At 37.3% G+C, this 18,854-nt stretch overlaps 1 protein-coding gene across 1 annotated transcript in view; it reads right to left on the bottom strand.

The window, feature by feature from the left end:
- Positions 1-18,854, bottom strand: part of LAMA2 (laminin subunit alpha 2) — a 597,066-nt gene that overhangs the window by 251,476 nt on the left and 326,736 nt on the right. The window contains 4 exon segments of the mRNA XM_077902686.1: positions 1,158-1,271; positions 6,772-6,883; positions 16,213-16,424; positions 18,075-18,176. Of these exon segments, the coding sequence (XP_077758812.1) occupies positions 1,158-1,271; positions 6,772-6,883; positions 16,213-16,424; positions 18,075-18,176 (540 nt within the window).

Genomic DNA, 18,854 nt, shown 5'->3' with positions numbered 1-18,854 from the left:
GCCCAACTGCATTGAAACAAGAGCCCTGAATTTTCATTTTGGGTTTTTCCCAGAAGCTTTTAAGTGGACAAAAAAAGTGGTGGGGAGGGGAATCGCGCAAGAGGAAGAGAGAGAACATTTAGAACCAGAGATAACAGAGTCTGCCTTAAATTCTACAGGGAAATGAGAATATGATAGACTCCTAAACTGGCACTGTTTCAGATTGTGTTTCTGGAAAACTAATGAAATGAGAAGTGTTGTTTCAAGCTTCTTGCCACGTCAGACAATACGAAACCAACACGCTCTTGAGGTTCATCAGGACTGTCTATGAAGGGACGTCTGGGTGGCTCAGTGGTTGAGCATCTGCTTTTGGCTCAGGGAGTGATCCTGGAGTCCCGGGATTGAGTCCCACATCGGTCTCCTGCAGGGAGCCTTCTTCTCCCTCTGCCTGTGTCTCTGCCTCTCCCTCTCTCCATGTCTCTCATGAATGAATAAATAAAATCTTAAAAAAAAAAAAAAAAAAAAGAACGGTCTATGCAGCGTATATCCTCCAATCCGGAGGCTTCTTAGCAGGATGGAAAGTGCTGGCCTTTGCAGAGCTTAGGCCAAACTTACCTGTAGAAGGGATAAGCAGCTCTGGGGAATATGTATTGCACATATGTATTATTTTTAAATCTACATATGATATTTTGTTTTTACTTAAGCGCTGAAATTTTAAAATAAAAAAATATGCAGCATGCCCTCTTTTTTTTCACTGTGGGAAAAAAACTGAATTATGTTTATTATAAAGATTATATTTTATGCTTTTCGCATTACGGGGATACAAATCACGTTCTGTTATAGAAATGTAATCTATTTCTGGTAGATTTATGGGAAGGATTGAGGCCATCTATATTCACAGTAGATATGTATCCCAGTCATTAGTTCTATTTTACTACTATGCTATATCTAATTCTAATTCAATTCTTGGGGTACTATGGGTAAACATGTCCTAATACTTGTTAGGAAGACCACATACGAAGGAGCGTTCTCAGCTTCCAACTCAGTTCAATATAAAGCTCCCCATCAAATCATTTCTTAACTCCAGTGTTTGTCCCAAAGGTAGTAACCGAATAGCAGGGCCAACCGAGCTGATTTCAGCCTCGTCCATCAGCTTCCGCAGAGGAGAAGGCACTTACCAGGCATTCTCCGGTGAGGTCATCGCAAGATTCCGCATGACCGAAGCACTGACAGGGTTCACAGATGCCGCCAAAGACGGTGCCGTTAACTCGCCTGTGCCGAGGCCAACAAGACTGAAAAAGATGAGGTTTCAAGTGTCAGGCATTTTTTTTTTTTGAGTATTTTTTGTTTGTTTTTTTTTTCAGATAAAGGAAAATGTTTAGGTAGCAAACTCAGCACACACGCCCATCAGGGTCGCCATTATGGAAACATGGCCACAGAGTTTTCCTCCTGACATTTGGGATTTGGTACTGACCTTAGTGTTACTGGCTGGTATGAGATTAGAGGAAGCATTAGCTTGCTGTCTCTTCTGAAATGGTAAAATAAAGAAGAGATATAAAGAATTGAAACGTGACAGTCTCAAAGTACAAAGCACAGACAGGAAAACAGAAGGAAAAGTACTGGAACAAGGCAGCAGACATAGAAGGACTTTCTGAGAACCTCAGCCTAGGAGGTCGCCTACTGGCATCCCAAGCAATGTCGATGTTCTGGAACAGGTTCCCTTACCCTTAACTCTGTCACTTTGCAATCATTTGGAAGAAAGGCGGTGCCTCACTCTTACACGTGGTCACAGACACAGCTGACTTCTACACGTAAAGAACTCACGTCTTTCATTCTCGGTTGCCCACTGTCTATCAAGGTGTCTCCAATTTGCACAAAACGGTTCATGATTTATTCACCCTATATTCCCTTGATATTGTATTGCATTATTCTGCTGGAACCTCTACTTATATTCATCCTTCCTTGGTAAGGTGTGGGACACTTTATTATACAAAAATGGAATTCTGATTTAAAAAATGTTCGGGTCTTAGAATAATGCTGTGTCGGTGCCAGCTCTGGGTCCACTGGTCCCCTTAAGGATGTTTCCCTTCCGCGGCGCTGACTACACCCTGTACGGGACACAAAATAAGGGGGGCTGCCCTCTAGGAGCTTGTGTTCCCTCTCAAGTTAGTACAGCCTCTTGTGGATGATTTATTATATTTCTGGATGGTTAACCATAACATGATATATCATGAAAATGCCCTTTTTTCTCTCTCTCTCTCCAGTTCGAAATGGAAACGACAGAAACCACTGAAGTAATAAAGTATATAGAATTGTGTTGTGTACTGTTGGAAACATTCTTTCTGCCGCAGGGTATGAAGACTCTTAGATTTGAACATCAATAACAAACACATAAAAAGGATCTGCTGATACTTCACATGTGAAAGGAAAGCAAAAATGACTTTCCTCTTCATTTGGGCAGCACAAAAAAGTTGTTGACTTTTTATCCCTTTCTTATAATTTCTCCTCATTGAATTTTTTGCCACCCCAGATTGGTCATGGAAGAAATTCCCTTCTATGATATGTATTCCTAAAAATTGGTGAAGCAGCAGACCCAGAAGAGGGCAGAAATGAAATGTGTTGATAACAGGGAGAGGGCTAATTTACTGTTTTCAGGTCAAATATTCATAGAATTGTCCTAAGTAAGCTTTTCTTTATACTCTGCAGATGCACTACTCATACCACATCTTCATCAAGTCCAAAAGCATCTGCAATATCTCCATTTGCCACACTCCCTGGAATAGTGGGGTGGGCGTGCAGAATCCTTCCTTAATCTGCACTCCACTATCTGTTGTCCTTCCACTACTCTCTCTGGCCTGCATCAGTAATAGCTCTCTTTTCTACTAGATCACTACTATCAGCTCAAAAATATGATCTAGAAACCTGACCAAAGATTAACAAAAGTGACAAAACTACATCCTTGATATCCCATAATTTTCCAGTTACCTACCTGTTTTTCTTTCTAGTACTAAAAAAAGTCTTTTCTTCCTCACTTCCCTCTCATGCTTCATTCTACCCTACTCTGTCTTGTGCTGTCACCATTCAATTAAAACTGACCTTGGCTATGTCACCACACTCCAGGTAGCCAAAGCCAGTAGACAATTCCATGACTGCACCTTACCTGACCTCTCATCAACACATGGCTTAGTTGACTCCTCTCTCCCTCCAATTTCTTCTTCTTCAATTTCCATGACGTCACAGTCCCCACATTTCTGCCCTAGGTCTTTGCTTTCTCCCCTGCTTTGACCCAGCTTCTTATTGTCAGGAGCTCCTAGGAGCTTGATCATTTTTCTCTTTCTCATCACACTGTCTCCTAGGCAATCTTATTCAGCCCTATAGTCGATGATGCCTTCCAAATACATATCTCTAGACCACACAAGTATTCTAAGTTCAAGACCTGCATATTCTGATTGTACATTGACACCTGTAATTTACACTTTCCAAACCCAGTATTTCTAAAATGTAATATTGATTCCATCCTCTCCCCACAGCCATTCCTCCCCAGTCTTCCCCAGCTCAATAACTGACATCTCTTCCAATTACTCAAGCTGGTAATCTATGACTCATTCTTAAACTTCTTAGTTCTTTAAACTGTCCCCTGGTAAGTAATCTATCAATAAATCCTATTGGTTCTACTACCAAAATACATAGAGAGTAAAGTCGTATCTTTCTACATCCCCTGCCATTAGCCTAAATCAAACCACAACAGCGTATCCTACCACTACCATAGCAGCATGCTCTACCGCAGTAACCCATTAACTAGTCTTCCTCTCATTCTTGCCTTCCTATATTATGTTCTTCAGACTGTAGCCATAAAGACTTTTTCCAATAATAAAACTCAGGTCATGGCACTACCCACCTTCAAGTATTCTCATGATTATCCATTGTACTTTGAATAAAATCCCAAATTATTATAATGTAGGCAAAGCTGTGAATGGCCTGGCTTTTCTAATCACGTCTCATGCCACCCTCTCTGTTGCTTGCTAAGCTCTAGGCATCCTTGCCCTCTTTCAGGTCCTTGCAGACTCCAGCTCCTTTCTACTCCTTCTTCATCCACTTCCAGCTTCTTCTATGTAGCTGACTCTTCCCATTCTTCAACACTCAGATTACATGTTATCACTTCAGAAAGCATCTCCAGACAACCTTTCATAAAGTAGCCCCTCTTATCTACTCTTCCAACACACATTCTTAGTAGCTCTATCAAGATACCTTGTTAATCTTCTTCACGGCATTTATTAAATTTATTTAAATTTGCTCTTTGGCATATTGTCTAGCCCACCACCAGATGTAATATCCTTGAGGGCAGGGACCATCTGTATTGTTCATTACCTTATCACCCATGTCAAGGGTCTCGATTGTGTCAATATACAGGATTATCTGTATCTATTAGCTAAAAACAAGTGTATGAACACTTCCAGAAGATAATGTTATTCTCATTCTCTAAGATTTGAATTAAAATACTTCTTTTTTCAGGACTCCACTCTGCTTTCACTTACTCACCTGACTCACCTGTGAAGTAAAATGAATTATAATGGTACTAGGAAAGTAAGAAAATATTTGAGAGATAAACAGTGGAGGGATTTATAAGAAGTTGAGTAGAAATGAGAAAAAAAAGATTTCAAATCAACATTATGGGCTAAATAAAGTAAAAAAGAATGATATTATAATGAGTGGTTTTACCTGTTTTTTGGCAACTGAGAATTAATATTCTGGTCTTTGTAGTTTACTCAGCTTTAAAGTGGTTTGTGGATATTGGTGATAGCAAAGCTAGAAGGACTGGCCATATGAACTCAGTAAAAAACAAATGAAATCAGGAAAGGATAGGGATGCATAATAACAAGTCTAAAGAAACGACATTTTGACAAGGAAAAGCAGGAATTGTTAGTCGAAAAAACTGAAGAAATCACTGAGAAGTCCTGGAATTCCAGAATTCTTTGTCTCTTATTCAACTAAATTCTTTTATGGGCTTCAGGACACCTTTATTTATCAAATAATTATTGTGTGAGAGTCACAGGACGCTTTTATTTTCCCTCCTGTTTCTTTGTTTTGACTCTCCCTTGCTCTTCTCTTCCTACCTACCTGTCACCATGGTTTAGCATCCAGTTTGGGGTTTCTCTACTCCAGGATACTTCCAGTGATACTGGGTTCTACCGGAAATGCTCACCTCTTTGAATGATCATTGCACTTATGCTCTGTACCACTTACCAGTTCCTTAATTATATAGTGTTGTGATCCATTTTTTCATAGATATTTGTTCTGTCTCCCTAAACAGACTGTTACCTCTTTAAGGATAGGGATTATGATGAAATCTTCTAGATAATCCCCTCAGCAGCTAGTGCAGAATTTACCAAAGATTCACAATAAATATTTTTGAAGAAAGGAAAGAAGAAACAAAAAATGTAGCCAACTGAACAATTCTAATATTCAATTTCATATCAATGGGCATTTGGAACTCATAAAGATTAAGAGAGTACAGGGAATAACGAACGGGGGGATAAGTATTAAAGCAAGAATAGAATCAAAGTATTTATTATTCCAATTGAAATAGGAACTGAAAGGTTCAAAGGGAGCTTTCTGGCTTGAATAAAATCTACTAGGCTCTTAATAAAAGAATATGTTTCACCAAATACAGCATGTATTATTTTATATGTAAAATCAAAGTTAGGTTGAGAGAACAAAATTATTTCCACAATTATTTTTCTCTTCTTTAGATGAATTTTGGAAAAGCAAGTATCTCAATGAATTTCATTTGGTTTTATTTCTACATAAGTGAATCTGCCTAGTTAAAGAAAACATATTTGTCATGAATATGACTCTAAATCCTGTGTATCCTCTAAAAGCATGCATTATTTTAAAGTACAAAATAACTGACAAAGCAATGCCTAGAGTATTTCTATAAATGGCATAATGGTATAGTGTGTTGAAGTGGAACGTCTCGGTACACTCAATGATTCCTTAAAGGCACCATTTTTAAAGAATTTAAGCTCCTATTTATCTGCAAGCTATGTCCTCTATCAGGAAAATGGTGTTTATATTTTGTGACCCGGTTTCAACTCAAACCAATTTCAAACTACCTAAAAAAAAAAATCTGTGAGTACATTAAAATTATTACCTTAAAATGACATGCTGCGGTATTAAGTAAGACATGTTAATCTCACTATGAATCTAGAATATTGGGGTAATAATAAATATCTCAAATCTTAGGTGCTAAGCAAATCAAAGACATAGGAAATATTTCAGATCAAGGTATTTCTTCTTCATATATTCTTGACATTTTGGAGATTGTAACCTTCAGATGCTTGCAGTTTGGTATTCTTGAAATGAAGTAGAGAAAGAGCATGATACACAAGATTAAAGACCAGAGGAAAGGGAGGAAAATATTGCTAGTTCCTCATAAGTACGGAGATAGAAATGAAAGGAAATTATTTTGAAATACTAAATATTATTCTCTATCATTCATCTCATTTTATCAACCAGCTACATAGGAAATAAACATGTAGGAAAACATCAGATTTTCAGCTGGAGTAAGGTAAAATATCCAAAGCAGAAACATAATTTCAAGATGACATAATGTTAGTACTCTATTTGAAGGCCGTGATTTTTGGCAGACACTCAACTTTCTTCTTTAAGGAAAACACTATTATTTATTCGTGCAATCATTGATGAAAGAGCTAAACTACTTTTTAAACAGTTTATTGAAAGCAATGTTGAAGGAACGTGGACTGCGCTGAGGATTAACTCTTGCAAACTTACTTCACAAGAGGAGCCAGAATATCCAGGTGGACACTGGCAAACCTCCACCGCTGCTGCAATGCTTCTGTCAGTAGGATAGGGGACCGCGGACTCCAGGCCAACAGAGCCTAACCTACAGTGGGAAGAAAAAGATGGTTAAGAGGCAAACTCTTCGGTATCACATAGCTTGAGGAATAGCAGAGTAATAAGGATGTAAATATAGGTAAACTGTGTATGTGGAGAAAGAGGGCCAACAAATATCCATAACTTGATGCTCTCATCATTCATTGTATTAGATAAAGTCTGTCCGTTAAAAGTGCTCACGACCACCATCATATCAAATGCTGCAAACATATGAGAATAATCTTGCTCGGCTCTTGGGTTTTAGCTATGTGTTTTGATTTTCTTTTTTTGGGGGAGATAGTTTAAAATAATGTAGTTGAAGGTATTTTTAAAAGAGAAAACATTCACATGACTGTTTGACTCACTTTAACATGTAAACTAGAAAATCAAAAGAAGACAATATTAATATCCAGCTCGAGCTTTTAAACTGGAAGGGAAGGGAAGATAAAAGAAAAAAAAAAGCTATTTTGATTTATTTTTTCTCAGAAACAAATGTGCACATTGGTAGGTAAAAGTGAAACTTTCAAATGCTCAGTTGAATTACTTAAAACTATTTTCTTAATTTGTTTTTGGCCTAAATTGAACGCATTGTTCTCTGTATCTCTGTTTTTTATTTTATCAGCATTTCTGTAAAATCTAGTGATTTTAACAGGGTGATTTGGTGTCATTCATTATTTTAGGGAAGAGCTGGCTTGGCCAAATTGAAAAATGCTGTTATATTTGCTTTCCATTTATATAAGAGGAGTATATGTACATTATATGTGTATTTCCCACATGTATTACCTTCCAAAAATATGCAAACTAATATGAATTAACAATTTAAATAAATGTTATTGGTATCTTATTGCTTTTTTACCATTTTTTCTAATAAGAGAAATTTTAAAAGCTTCATTGTTATGAACACAGACTCAGGAGTGCAGACAGATCAAGATTTATATTCTGTCTCTGACATTTACCAGTCCTATAGCCTAGGGAAAATTACTTAATTTCTCTTGGTTTCAATAGTCTCACCTATGTAATGAAGATAATATGAGTCCATACATCATAAGCTTGATTAAATAATTAAATGAAATAATGAATAGAAAGTTCTTGATATAATACATAACACATAGTAGGTGATTATTAAATACTAGGCATTTTATTAACATATTCTTTTTTTAAAGATTTTATTTATTTATTTATTCATGAGAGACACAGAGAGAGAGGAGAGACACAGGGGGAGGCAGAAGCAGGCTCCCTGCAGGGAGTGGGATGTGGGACTCGATCCCAGGACCCTAGGATCATGCCCGGAGTTGAAGGCAGACGCCCAACCACTGAACCATTCAGGTGAACCTTTATTAACATATTCTCACAGACTGTTGAGACAGGATGGAAAATGTCTACATGAGTACTACAAGAAATACTACTTCTATCTCCGAATCTAGCTTTTTGACATTTTAACATACTAAAAATAAAACAAATTTAAAATAAACTCTAAGGGCACAAATTGATTGCTATTGATTAGTGATATATATGTTTTTTGATTAGTGATATTTATTAAAATGATTGGTAACCTGCCATAACACACATTATGCACCATCCTTTAACCAAAAGAAAGATGTAACCAATTTTTGCATTTTTGCAAAAGTGGTGGTATATTTTCATTAATGGGTGATTCACATTTATCAAAGGGCACATTTATCAATTTCCCAAGATTTGGGAATCTGTGCTGTAATCAATCCAGAAAACAAAACTAATGGGCTCATTTAATGTATCTTCAAGTGTAACAACCTTTAACCAAATCGTTAAGCTTTTTAACTAATGAATTTCCAAAATATTTATTGTTTTGGAGCACCAATCTGACTCAGTTGGTAGAGCATGAGACTCTTAATCTCAGGGTTGTGAGTTTAAGCCCATGTTGGGCAGGGAGCCTCCTTAAAATTTTAAAAAGTAATTAAAATCCTCATTGTTTTTACCTTCACTTTATTAATCCTGGACACTTGACAGTAACTTGGAATGTGTATAACCTCAGACATACTCAAAAAAATGAAAAGAAGAACCAAAGCAATTGAATGCAATCATCTTAGGTTGTTGAATGCTAACTGGCATCTTCTAAAGACAAAGGATTTATCTTCAGGTACAGATTAATTCATTGAACACTATTTCTTGAATGCTTTCTTCTCTGGGGGTACAACCTGGACAACCTAGTAGAAGGTCCTAAACTGGTAAGTGTTAAAAAATCACTCATTCACAGTGTTCAGGTTACAAAGAAATTTTTAGGAAAATCTCTAATTTGTAATTTCTCCCCCACCAAATAAATTTGTACAAGAGGTATCATTGGCAACTTTTTTCCCCATTGGGGTGACATTCATTTAACATAACATTAACCATTTTAATGTGTTCATTTGGTACATCACAATGTTGTGCAACAACAACCTTTATTTGGTTGCAAGCATTTTCACCACCCCATGGGAAAAACCTGTATCTATTAAGCAGTCACTTCCTATTTTAGCCTTTCTCCCAGCTCCTGGTAAGCCAGGAGTCTGCTTTCTATCTCCATGGATTTATCATGGATAATTTTGGATATTTCACATAAATGGAATCATACAATACATGACCTTTTGTGTCTGGCTTCTCTCTGCTAGCATAATGTTTTCAAAGTTCATCCATGTTGTAGCATGTATTAGTGTTTATGGCTGAGTAATATTCCATTGTATGAATACACCACAACATAGGGTTTGAGTTACTAAAGTAAGGAGAGTACTTGCTTGTATCAACATGGGCTTATGAGCTCCTTCTCACAAACAAAGTTGGGTCATGTATATACCTAGCCAGATCATCTCAACACATGCTCAATATGCTTTTGTTGAATAAATGAATGGATCGATGGATAGCAGGTAGATGAACAGATGAACATATGGATACAAGACTATCCACAAACAAACATGCAAGAACAGATGAATGTATAGGTCAGTGAATGGGTGAACGGAATGTAGTTATCTAATAAACACTGACACACATACTCCCAGATAAATGATACACTAAAGCCTAGTATCCACATTCCAGATGAATAAAGTCAGATAAGTAGAAGACAAATTACTTGTTTGATCTGGCAAAAAATGAATAAATTGAAAAATGTTGGAGTTAGATCTTGGGGTCAGAGGTCAGAACTCATCTGAATGAACTGTGACATCTTATTGCCTGCAATTAATGGACTGTCACAAGATTCACTTAGATTTCGGATCACTTTAATTTCAGAATTAGATGACTTCATTATTGCTATACTAGTTTATTATCGCATAAAACATGGTCACAATTTAATAAACAGTAGACTGATCAATGGTGTATATAGTCCCAGGCTTTTCAATATAAAATTGAATATTGGAATGTTTCAAAATAGAAAAGTAAGTAATTGACTACTTTAAGGAACAATTTAAAATATAACAAAACAAAAACAAAAATATTTTCAATGAATTGTCAAATTTCATTTGTCTTTCAAACAACAGATGTGTTTCTCTTTAATCTATGTACCCATTCTGAGCTATGAGAAATTTCAACCAAACATCTTTCCCAGCAATATTCCACATTAGTATTCACCGGGCAGACCCAATGTTCATCAGGTTCTTCTGTTGGTAAATGGGATTTTAATGTGTTTAACAGTTTTAAGTGTTACTCATAAAGAAGGCTGCAGTGGTTTTTTTCTTTCCCCTTCAATATGGACACATTCTTTTCTTGATACCAGGCTGCATTCATTTAAATACATATTGCTGGGAGTAATAAAGTACTAAATTTTAGAAGTGCATGAACTATCAAAGATTTGTCAACTAAGTCTCCTGCTTTAGCTAGCTATTTCCCCTTATTCTTATGACTTGGAAATACAGGTAACATGATGAAGAGAAAAGACATAATTATGTAAGTTTTTACTGAAAATCTTAGAGTCACATCTGAAACATTGTCCTGGTACTGATTAAAGATTGTTCTCAATGTTTTTGTTTCACTCTATTTCCACTAGAGTTAGATAGGTTAAACTTTACTAAAATAATAATAATATATAAAATAAATTATTTTTTAAACAATAAGAACTCCGATTGTAAATCCTTTTAAATAATTTTATCTTCTATTCATCTTTTTTTTTTTTTAATTGAAGGTATCCATTTAATTCTACTAAAAGAAATGTTACTTTAAGGTTAACCACCAGAGATGAAAATTTTATTGCTGTTTCAGGTGCTTTGTACTATTTCATTTCTGTCAAAACATAAGATGATGACTCAGAACTTCCTGTAGTCTCTATCTTGAAGAAGTTCCATCAAGTATCACTCAGGGGGAACTGATAAATTTTACTCCACTCCTAAAGAGGTGAAGAATCATTTAGTAGCCCAGCAATGTCTGAGTGACCCATCTGAACATTATATTAAACATTATATAAACATTATATTCAAATGCATTGTATTCATAAACATACTTAATGCTAATATGATAATTCATCTCTTCCTTCGTAGTTCTACCAGTATGTACTGCGCACATTTCCAATGCACTATTTACTCTACTACCGTAAATGTACATGTCTGCCTTCCAACCTGGAGTATGCCTTTTTTCAACTCAGTGATCATTCATCCATCATTCATGTCCTTTTTGCCTAGCCTAACATGACCACATCATAATCATCACTGCTCACGAGCTTCTGCTATCTTCTGTGCACTATAATGGGGGGTGGACAGACATCTCATTTAACTATGAGTGAAGGTAATGTGTAATTGTTATTGTCCACACTGACAAATGAAGAACCTGAGACTCAAAGAAGTGCTGTGTCCAATATAATGCAGTTAGCAGACAATGCAGCACAGACTCAAACCCAAGCATGACTCCAAAACCAATAATCATCTTGTGACCCTACGTTTCCTCCCAATATATTGCTAGATAGCACAGCAGGTGTTGTTGGTACATCATTTTCTCATCGCCTTCAATCTTGAAAGTTAGGTTTTGTTTCTGCCATTTTACAGGAGAGGAAACTGAGACTTAGAAAGATATACGGAGAAGGCACACAGTAAATGTTGGCAGACTGAATGAATCCAGTATTTACATAATTGATTTGGCAAGTAGTCAAAGACAATGGGGAGGAAACACCAAGAGCCCAAGGCCTAGTGAGTTCCATGTTTTGTTTTGTTTTGTTTTTTAACTTTTAAGGGCCTAAAATGATAATTTCTTCAAAATATGATTACCTGTATCATTAATTTCAAATGGTAGATGCATACTTTGCATCTATCAACCCTATTACCTAATCATCAAGAGACTCTATTTACAAGGGTTTTTCTAGATTATTTGTTACATAAGTTCTGTGCAATACTTTTGGTGCAAAGGCCCCAACACACCTTTACTCTAAAAAGTCATATGAATATATCTTGCCTTGAAACAATTCTGAATTCATTTTCAAGCAATAAAGAAGTCACATGGGGTGTATCATGATAAAGTCATGATGGGAGTTCAGTTATGCTGTGGTAACAAACAACTCCAAATTCTTAGTGGCTTAAAAGAAAAGCTTACTCATAAAATCCCCCACAGGTCTGGGTGACTGTTTAGGGCAGCTGACCTTTACTGTATGCTGTCAGTATTTCAGGCAATCTTTATCTTCTCATAAGTTGGATAAGCTCCAGAATCTCATACTGGCAATTTAGTGCTTTTCTTGTGCACGTGTCGGGAGGGAGTAGGGTGGAGAATCACTCTTGCTCACATATCATTGGCCGAACTAAGTCATATGACCACATCTACCCTCAGAGGTTAGGGAAACCACAAAAGGAGGAGTTTGGATCTGGGTATTTACCCAAAGAGAACAAAACACTACTTTAAAAAGATATGTGCACCCCTATGTTTATCATAACATTATTTATAACAGCCAATATGTGCAAACAACCTACATGTCTGACAATACATGGCTGGATAAAAAAGATGTGATATATACACCCAATGGAATATTACTCAGCCTTAACAAAGAATGAGATCTTGTCACTTGTGATGATATGGAAAGACCTAGAAGGTATTACACTAAGCGAAATAAATCAGACAGAGAAGGATAATTACCATATAATTTCACTTATATGTGGAATCTGCAACACAAAGCAAAGGGACAAGCAGACAAATGCCAACCACAAAGACAGTAACCAGCTCATAAATGCAGAGAACAAAGAGGTGGTCGTCAGAGTGGAAGGAAGGTAGGGGATACGCAAAATAAGCTTCATTCATACGAATGAAGCGAGGGGAATGAAGAGGTACAGACTTTCTGTTATACAATAAATAAGTCACGGGGATGAAACGTATAGCACAGAGAATATAGTCAATAATATTCTAATAACTTTGTATGGTGATAGATGGTTAACCACACTTCTTAAGGTGAGAATTTTGAAATGTACATAATTGTTGAATCACTATGTTCTACACCTGACACTAACGATAATCTATGCCAACTGTACGTCAATGAAGATTTTTTTAAATAAATAAACAAATGAATGAATGAATGAATGAATGAATGAATGAAAAAATTAAATTTAGAAGGAGGAGACCGGAAATTTGATGAGTTGCACTAATGTCTGCCATACGGCAAAAGAAAAAAACCTGCAGAGTTAATACCTATTAGATATTAAGAAAAGCCGAACAGACTCCTTGCTTGAGTTAAATATCCAAGGTGCTACTAAATCCAAAGTTTAGAGAATTTAAAGGAGAAAGCTGAATGATTTGGTTAAGCTGATTTCTCTTACACTTCTAAAAGAAGGCTGCACTTTTTCTGTTTTTATCTTCATCTCACCAATGAGAGCAATGAGAAAGAAACCAATTACTCTTATTGCCTGAGCCTCTCAGCATTCTGGAAAAGAATGACAGCAAAGACTGTCACAATCTTGGAACTAGCCCTGCGTGCTCTATCCTAGATGCCTCCAAGGTCTTAATGGTACTTGGAGACAATGTTATTGCTTGCAGTGACTAAGGTCGGCTGGAAATGCTTCCGATCTGTGTTCCTGTTTGCCATTAGCAAAATGTTTTCGCAGCCCTCTAATTCTATTCTCGTGGTGACCTTTTGAAGTTGGCAAGGCAATTGTCCTCCTCTGTATTTCACAGCCGAGGTGATTGAAATTCAAGGAGGTCAAAGCTACACTTATGTTTACAACTATTAAATAGCTGAATTGAAAACAGAAGTCAAAATCCTGACCTGCAGGCTAGTTCTCCTTCCACTCTTCATCTCCCTCTAACCACACAGCTGGAGGAAGCCGAGTCCGAGGGCTGAGAACTACGGTGGAAGTAAATCTTCCTTAAATACACCCAAACACGAAGTTGTGTTGGATAGCTTCAATTCACTTGCACTTACATACAAACTGGATGCCAAGTCGGAAGGCAAGTCGAAATCAATTCAAGTGGTGTTTTACAAATATGACTCAATCCACTTGTAGATTGAGAAAAATAAAATATAACAAGTTCACGGAATCGGGATTTATGCTGATTTTCTGCTTACCTGAAATGGGTTAAGAATTTCATATCTGACATTGGCTCTTCCTTCTCGAAGGACAGTGCTTTTAGATGACGTGGGCTGCACAAAGCAGCCACCTAGCTCCCCTGCCCCCTGTCGCTTGCATACCCTTGCTCTGCGAACACGTCACTCATCTATGGGGACACTTCCAAAGGCTTCGAATGAAACCGATGATTTTGATGGGTAGACACGGAAATTATCTGACATAAATCAGGAGGAAATGCCTTTGGATTAACTAGTCTGAGAAGCGATGCTGACAAAAATAAATAAGCCCCCTAGCCACTTTTCGTCAATTTGGTTGTCATTCATATTGAAAGCCAGAGGACTCATCCCTCTGTGCCGTTTAAACATGATGACAATCTCTATTTACTAAATGGGAGAAAACATAATTAATTCCTAAGTGCTACTTCACATCTTCATGGCATTTTAACCCAGCTTCTAGCAGAATTGCCTATGCAAAGGAGGTACACTGTCTGACAATAGTTCTGTTTATGAATCTGCAGTCCCCTCCTTTGGGAGATGGTAATGATGATCACACGTAGTTGAGACGGTACAAGTGAAAGACAAAGGAGGCCGCCTGAGCGAATGATGCAGGTGAGGGAGCAGCAACATAAAACAAAAACAAAAACAAAACTAAAACCAAGTCTTCTGTAGGTAAGCCAGTATTGGAGACATTGCTTTGACTCTGATTATGTCATGTTGTCAGTTTTGGTTCATGGGTCATCATCTAATTTAATCTCATTTAGGGGGAAGTTGCCATTCTATCATGTATTCTTAGAGCAGAAAAGGAGAAGGGAAAAATCCTCATTCTGATGTACTGAAGTTTACATTTCACTGGATAAATACATCACTGTTTTTAAAATTTAAGCATAGGGGCACCTTGGTGGCTCAATCAGTGAGGCATCTGCCTTCGGCTTCAGGTCATGACCCTGGGGTCCTGGGATGGAGTCCACTGGGCCCCCCACTCACGGAAAGTCTCTCCCGTTCCCTCTGCCCCTCCCCAACTCATAAACTCTCTCTCTTAAATAAATCTGAAAAAAAAAAAAAGGAAAGCATAGCAGCCTATAGTCAGTTACAAGCATGTGTGGTTCCAGTCAAAAGTTCTCTCTTTAAAGAAAAAAAAAAAACTGAAAAAAAGGAAAACAACTAATTCTACATAATGAGCACTTTCCATAAGTGTCACATATAATTTTCCCAACAGACCCTGAAAGGTAGACACTATAATCTCCACTTTATACTTGAAGGAACTAAGTTTCCACAAGGACCAATCATTTGCCAAAGGTCACACATAAAATAAGCAATTGAATCCACTCACTTCCTAGTCAGGCTGGCTCCAAAGCTCACACTCTTTCCTTTACATCACTCGGCCAATAGAGTCTTTTATAAAGAGGCTTGTGATTACTTAGATGAAAGCCCTTAGGTTTCTTATTGTAAACTCTATACTATTAAGTTAGAAACTAGTTAATTAATTAATTAGAAGAAAACACTTTACAAACCACTTTCCAAATATGACTACTCCAGAGTTATATTTAGTTTCCCACAATCTGAGTCATCATAATGGAGACTTTATTTTCCAGTATAGAATTTCTCAGACTATGGATCATTTTTTTTTAATCACATGCTCTGGCTAAACTATGAAGCAATCATCAATACTAAAAAAGAGCTAAGCCACACTCCTTCTGGGCATTTAAATTTCAAAGCTTTAATAGAAACACTTTTCACAAAACTAGTGCTTGATTCTTAGCTACTATTTGAAGGAAACCTACAGATCTTCAAAGTCACTCTTCTACCAAATGCATGTTTGCTCCAAAGACGCGTGCCAACCCTGGGAGACGCAGTCTTGAGTTTACCTGAAGATGGCTTCCACCCCAGGGCCGTAGGTGATTTGTATGAGGACTCTCTTCAGACTCGCAAGCACCGTCATAAACTCTCTTCTACTGACAGGGAAGTTTGTGCCATGTGTGGTAAACAACTCTTCCTTAAGTGACAATACATGAATATGTTCTTCATATGGTTGTAGATACACCTCATCTTGGGCTGTGCTGATTCTCAAGTCATTTCCCTAAAGGGAAAAAAGAAAGTATAAAAAGGGTCAAACTGTGAAAAAGAAGGTAAAAAGGGGTAAAGAGTGTGTATATTTGGATTGGCCAGTTGGCGAATGATCCTCAGTAGATTTTTAATTTCAGGTTGGCTTTCCTTTCATTCAGTATATTTCCGGGATATATGAGAATAAGGGAAGGCAAATCAACTATTGGCCTTAACCAGATGCATGATAAAGTAGAAGCTTTGTAATGCATGACTCTGCTTCCACCATTAACTAAAAGAATAGATATTTGGCAATTCATACATGCATGTGATTACACATACCTTGATTTTATGCAAGTGCACAATAGCTGCATATTTCAAATACATTATTTCATGGTGAATGTGGATTGTATAGAGAAACAGGGAAGAAAACTTAGCACACTGTAGTGTGTTCAGCTTTTGTTTTAAAGGACTCTTCTCTATGGGAAAACAAACAAAAACAAACCAGAAAAGCTCTGCAGGTCTAGTGTTCCCAGTAAGATAATGAATCCCCACAGGGAATGCATGGACTGACCTATGACATTTAGGTTCTCCTTCTTCTGAGTCCATTTATACTAATAATATAGAACTTCACAACATTTTACATTCAGAGAACCCCTTTTATCTTGAAGGAATTCCAAGACACACTTGTAGTTTCACTGACACATCCGTATGCATACATACATACATACATACGTAATAATACATATAGCATCTAGATCACTTCACCTAACACTGGAAATACATATTTTAGGGCAAGAATTTTGTCATTGGTTCACATGCATGAAAGGTTCAAGGCAAAGAACAACAAAGCCCAGTGCTAAATCAACACCAACCCCTTTGGAATCACAAATGTGCATATGAAAGTGTGTGCTTTTGAGACTGTGTGCAGTTTGTGGGAAAAGTATGAGAAAAGGGGAAGAGAGCCTCTAAGATATCTTTAGGCTTCCAGCACTTTGGAATTGCCCACAGCCCCTCAAATCCTGAAAGCAGTTTCTCCTATAACTTTCTTACCTAAATGAAGAGTTTTGAAGTCAAGATTCAACTATATCTAAAATAAACAAGTTTCCTTTTTCATTTGCCTCTGCCTAAATACAAAGACGTAGCCAATAAAACCTACTTGGAAGCAGGTAAAGATGGAAAAATTAAACTATGTAAATCAGCATTTTCCTAAACACCTCATTATACTTATATTCTTGGGAACATGGTCAATATGTTTTTAATTTAAATTCCAAGTTTGGGGGGCCCCTGGGTGGCTCAATGGTTGAGCGTCTGCCTTCGGCTCAGGTCATGACCTCAGGGCCCTGGGATCGAGCTCCACATGGCACCTGCTTCTCCCCCTGCCTGTGTCTCTGCCTCTCTCTCTATGTCTCTCATGAATAAACAAAACGTTAAATAAAATCATAAACAAACAAACAAACAAACAAACTCCAAGTCTGGTCTAAAGGTCTCCTCTATCATTGGAACCTAATAAATATGCTCAGTCTTTTAGATATATCTCAGGGTGAAACAGAAGCCTGGCATAAAGATATTTCCCAAGATACAATATCCCCCCCAGTCATATGTTAGTTAACGTCAAGCCCATGAGGTAAGGTGTAGCCTCCGAGCGTGAAAGAGCTGCACAACACGGATCTGCTCCATACTCTACCTCTAAGATAACCGTAACCTGGAGTACACTTTCGGCATCTTCTCCCTCTGCCTCGAAGTCATACGATATGGTAAACGTCAACTGTCCTCCGGCTGCTGCAAGCTACAAGAGAGGAGATATGTAATCATTACAAGACAGGAAGATGGGCTATTAAATCAGATTTTACTTACTATTTTAAAATCATTTTATTGTTCTAGAGGGTAGGATTCGGAAGAAGCAGAAATCACAGGAGTGCAGGAGGAGAATGATAGACATTTCTTCAGCAGTAACCTTTATACGAACCTTCCCCATCAACTGCCAGCCTGACATAAATATAAATTCAGGTATTATTTTCCCCAGTATTGCAGCCTTGCTGAGATAGGTTAAGTTCTGTGAAACCAAACACGGCCCCTCCTGTCATTTTCCTCATCTATAGCTTGAGCTTTACAATTCCCAAGCAGAGAAGGATCTTTGTCAAAACTGGGAGATTTCTTCCCATCCCTGAGGGTCACTTACTTTCTGTTGGTCTGGACACTTGCAACTAAGACATCACTCTACCTGACAGTGACTTTACATAGACTGCAAGCTAAGCTGGGAAAGGTTGTTGGTCAGAGCAAAAGAAAAGAATGGCGGCAAATTTTATATTATGATACAATTCAATCAAAACTCCCAAAGAAGATACACTTTTCCCTGTGCAATCAAATATGCTTAGTTGGAATGAATGTCATTATCCCTTTTCATTAAATAAACTTCTTTTCTTCCAAGATGCACGTCAAGCCCTGTATAATGGATGCTTGAGGT

This window comes from Canis aureus, chromosome 1, assembly GCF_053574225.1.
Source record: "Canis aureus isolate CA01 chromosome 1, VMU_Caureus_v.1.0, whole genome shotgun sequence".
NCBI lineage: Eukaryota > Metazoa > Chordata > Mammalia > Carnivora > Canidae > Canis > Canis aureus.
Note: the sequence above shows the minus strand (reverse complement) of the source record. Positions and strands in the feature narration are given on the sequence as shown.